The sequence below is a fragment of the Puntigrus tetrazona genome, chromosome 16 (genome assembly GCF_018831695.1).
Source record: "Puntigrus tetrazona isolate hp1 chromosome 16, ASM1883169v1, whole genome shotgun sequence".
Lineage (NCBI taxonomy): Eukaryota > Metazoa > Chordata > Actinopteri > Cypriniformes > Cyprinidae > Puntigrus > Puntigrus tetrazona.
In genome coordinates, this window is record NC_056714.1 from 18678303 (window position 1) to 18682671 (window position 4369).

Below are 4369 nucleotides of genomic sequence, written 5' to 3' on the forward strand. Positions count from 1 at the left end.
ACTCCAGTTCTAGAAGTTCTGAAAGATCTGCTCATAGTGTCGGACCTTCAAACCAAGGAACCAGAGGCAGAGGCAGAGGCCGAAAGAGTATGAAACTGCCAGAATCGGAAGAACTTTCCCAAGCTAAAACTTCCGGAAAAGGCAGGGGAAGAGGAGGAAGGCTTTCTGGTGTGGAGAATGTATACGTCGGAATGGACAATGATCGTGAACAAGATGCTAAGGTGGAGGAGGACAACACTGCTGTACCCCAAACCAACAGCAGAGGTCGTAAGAGAGCAGCCAACACCAGCACATCCCCTGAAGTGGTTCCTTCACCCACACCCAAGACTCCAAGGCGCTCTGTGGCTAGTCAGGCGCACAAGGTCACACGCAGCCTCAAATACAGACATTTACTAGCAGGTTTTATTGCTGTGTGGCTGACACCAATCTGTCATCTTTTTTAGGTGTTATTCACTGGGCTGTCAGATGAGGATGGAGAGAGAGTCGTCTCTCGGTTAGGTGGAAGCCTGGCAAAAGGAGTGAACGATATGACTCACCTGGTGACTGATAAAGCGAGACGCACTGTTAAGTTTTTGTGCGCTGTTGCCAGAGGGGTGCCAATCGTGACTCCTGATTGGCTGAAAAAGGTGAGGGAGTGTGTATTAAAGGAATATTCCTGGTATAAGCTAGCCTAAAATGTGTTATTCTTATCTGACTTCAAGCCTATAAAATGCCTGTTTGTCAAATAAAAAATGTCAAGTTTTAAAAAAAAAAGTCACAAAATCACGTCTGGTATTGATGCTTCAATAAACCTACCCACACTAGGCTGTGTAACTAGTACATTATGTAGACTTTATTTTGACTCAAGCACGACAACATCCTCTTTCTCTCTATGTGGAAAAGCTGGCCGTTTCCTTTCTACTGATGATTATATATTGAAAGACACCGAGCAGGAGAAAAAGTTTAGTTTCAGCCTACAGGCCTCACTGCAAACGGCTCAAACTCAACCCCTTTTAAAGGTATTAATCCTCACAGTCACATTAGCTTACCTTGCCCAAGCCTTAAGTTGTACCATTTGCATCATAAATTTTCTCCTTGCATAGGGTTATGAGATTCACGTAACCCCCTCTGTGATGCCAGAACCGTCTCAAATGAAAGAAATCATCACTTGCTGCGGAGCACGCTACCTCCCCAAAATGCCCTCTGCTCACAAGGTACCCATGTCCGATGCATATATTCTCCTATTTCAATACACATATTATATATTATCATATTTGACTGCGATTTTCCCCCTTTGTTTATTTAGGAGCATGCCGTGGTGGTGTCATGTGAGCAGGACAGGGCTCTTTGTGTTAAGGCAGTGGGTATGTCATTGCCCGTGGTCAGCACAGAGTTCCTATTGACTGGCATTCTGCAGCAGAAAGTTGACCTCCAGGCCTTTTCTCTCACTTCCTCTCTCAACACGTCCAATCAGCCTGCGGCCCCCAAAGCTGCTACCAGGGGCCGAAGAAAACAGTGACAGTGACATAGGAAAGGACTTGTGTAATACATTTGTGATCAAATTTGATGTAAGGAGGTTTCGGTATAGATCGCTTAGAATGAATATGTGATGCATATGCGTACAGTTATAGGTTAGATGAGATGCTGCTACACTTGTAACCACGCACCCGACTGATTCCTGTGAATGTGAGAGCTGGAGAGAGTGTGAGGTGAATGTCAATGTATGATGAGTGTTAGTGATGGGAGAATGAGTTCCTCTCACTTTTTAATGTATTACTTCAATAAACGCTTTCACAGCCAAAATAACGCAAAGTGCGTTTGTGCCCCTTTTTGCATTAAAGAACTGCACATAAATAGAAACAAATGGCAGATAAAAACGACAAAATGGTCTAGAGCACATTTATATTCGCAAGGGCGTTGGCCTCAGTGATGAATCGATCTGAAGAACACCTTAAAGACCTTCACGGCGGTTCTGCAAAGGTTGGCTGTGTGTTCAGATCCGCTGACACGCCCATAAGGGGTTGAAGCGCCGGGCTTTACCGACCGCACTCGAGACGCTGCAAGATACCGGACAGATTCCTGAGGTGCATCTTAGTCCCGAAGCGCTCTTCGAGATAGAAAGGAAGCTGAAAGGGACGAATAACGGAATTTGCTTCTATTACGGACTGAGAAGGATATTGGAGGTGAGCCGTGAACACGGTAAGGGAGAATGTCAATTTTGCGGCAGCGATGTCATAAACGGGCAGCTGGCTCTGGCTTGCAGGAATTGAAGGGTTAAATTCTGCAGTTTCTGCTTCGTCTGGTACTTTTCCTATGGGATAAAGTTGCCTTTTGCCGTCGGAACGCAAACAAAATAAGGTTTAAGATGCGTATTTAGTCATTTAGAAGAGCGTCTCGGCTTGCTGAAGAATACATTTGAGCTCGTTTCTGCATAGCATCACATTAATGCCCCGTCAGCGCGCGAGCGCCGGTTCCTGTATTAACATGAAATGTTGCTATTGAAATATGCATTTATATTACATTACATGACAACTACCGATGAGAGCAAGTGTTATAATTATGCTCCTATTTATCACGATAAGCTATAAATATAATTTTAACAATAACATTATTAATTTAGATTTTATGTTCTCAGGCAGTGCATGGCTGATTTTGCCGGTACTGCGGCTCAACTGGCCTCTATAATTTTGTCGTCGTGCACCATCATAACCCCTACATGTGTAGGCGATCTTTCTCAGCTTGTGACCGACAGAAAATCTGTTTGACTGGCAAATAGTTTTATGATTGGGAGGGGAAAAAGATCATAACACAAGGTTTTCGTCAGAAAAAGAGGGGAGACGTGAGCTGCCGCCGCCCCCGCCGTTTATAACACATACGGACTGTGTCTCAAAACCTATTCAGATGCTTAACTATACGCCATATTCTCAACCACAATGACGCCTAAAAATGGAGCCTAGGTAGTCCGCTCACTGGGTTGTGAGACACAGCCATGATCTCATCGCCTTGCATGGCATATACCTTTTATCTACAGTATCGCCTTGAACTGATTTGATTCAAAGATTTAAAATAGATTATAATATAATAGGTCAAATAGGTCTAAATTGAATGATCTGGAAGTAATTTCCAGATACCCCATCCTGGTCTCTTAGGAGATGACCTGCTTCTAACATCAATAACCACATATGAATGTTTGTACAGCACCTTTCCAAAGGTTGAAGTTGATTTCCCCGAGCTCCTATTCGTCTCTCTTTATTTCCCTGGTTTACACAGCTTGCTACTAGCATAATTTACTGTATGTATTATTCCGCTTTATATATCTGCGGCAGGTTGATATGAGCTCCTATTCTTCTTTGCGTTGCGCTCATGAGAAAAGCATGTTGTATGTGAGCATCCCGTCGCCCGGTCTGCATTTCTACCTCCATGTTGCCCATGTTTTATGCATGCTGTGTCTTATAGGAGAGGGACTGTGAGCTTGCCGTAAGAGGTGTCATACTGAGAGAGAGAGAGAGAGAGAGAGAGAGNATCTGAAACTGAAATAGTGCTGACGCATTTACACATCAGCACATGTGTTTTATTGTCTAGAGAGAGAGAGAGAGATGCTCATTTGCTGTTTTTCTAATTTTTGCAACTGAATGACAATAAAATGTTCACATGCATTAGTTGAGCGTCTGGGCAGACGTCTGTTTTGAAATCATTGAATGGCCTAAATGCACGTATGCTGTTCTGGATGCTTTCTTCGCTGTCTAATATGTCTGGCCTGGCAAAGGTTTTCTTAAGAATCTTTTTACGCCATTATGTGTGGCTTCGTTCAAACTGTGAATTAGTGTGTTTGTCCTTATTTTTCCTCATTACAGATTACCGTAGGTCATATTATATGATTATAATTTATTAATTTGGTTGAGTTTAAGTTTAGTACAAATTATAAATTGTAACTCCAAAGAGTTTCTGCTGTCACAGAAATAAAATGTAATTTAAAATGTTTGGAAGTTTCACCACGACCACACCTTCTCCTAGGTCTTTAAAGATGGCTATTAATAAATTTAGAGGAAAAACTGTACATCCTTATCTAAATATGATTATATTTTGTAATTGTCGTTTAAATCATTTTCAAATTGTTTGTCATAAAGCAACATCTCAGGAAAATGTTAAAAGGAGTTCAATCCAAATATGATTTCCTGAGGACACCGGGACTAAAAGCATGTTTATTGTTCATTTTGGGAGCGATTAAATAGGAAAATAAATGATATCAACATTTTTATGCTTATATTAGAGACTTTTTGATGTCTATGCACGCCATTTAAAATTTCATGTAATTTAGAGGTAAAATAAATATATAATCTGCCCTCCTGACACCCAGAGAAAAAAAGCTTTGTGAATAATTAATTCATAA

At 41.7% G+C, this 4369-nt stretch overlaps 1 protein-coding gene across 1 annotated transcript in view; it reads left to right on the forward strand.

Annotated features, from left to right (window-relative positions):
- The window catches only part of LOC122360853 (trichohyalin-like), a gene marked incomplete at its 5' end in the record, with an annotated part of 4534 nt that extends 2743 nt beyond the window's left edge, over positions 1-1791 (forward strand). Inside the window, 5 exons of the mRNA XM_043261701.1 lie at positions 67-362; positions 444-625; positions 872-998; positions 1083-1193; positions 1286-1791. Coding sequence (XP_043117636.1) covers positions 67-362; positions 444-625; positions 872-998; positions 1083-1193; positions 1286-1498 — 929 coding nt within the window. The remainder of the gene's footprint in view (positions 1-66; positions 363-443; positions 626-871; positions 999-1082; positions 1194-1285) is intronic.
- Positions 1792-4369: the final 2578 nt, after the last annotated feature.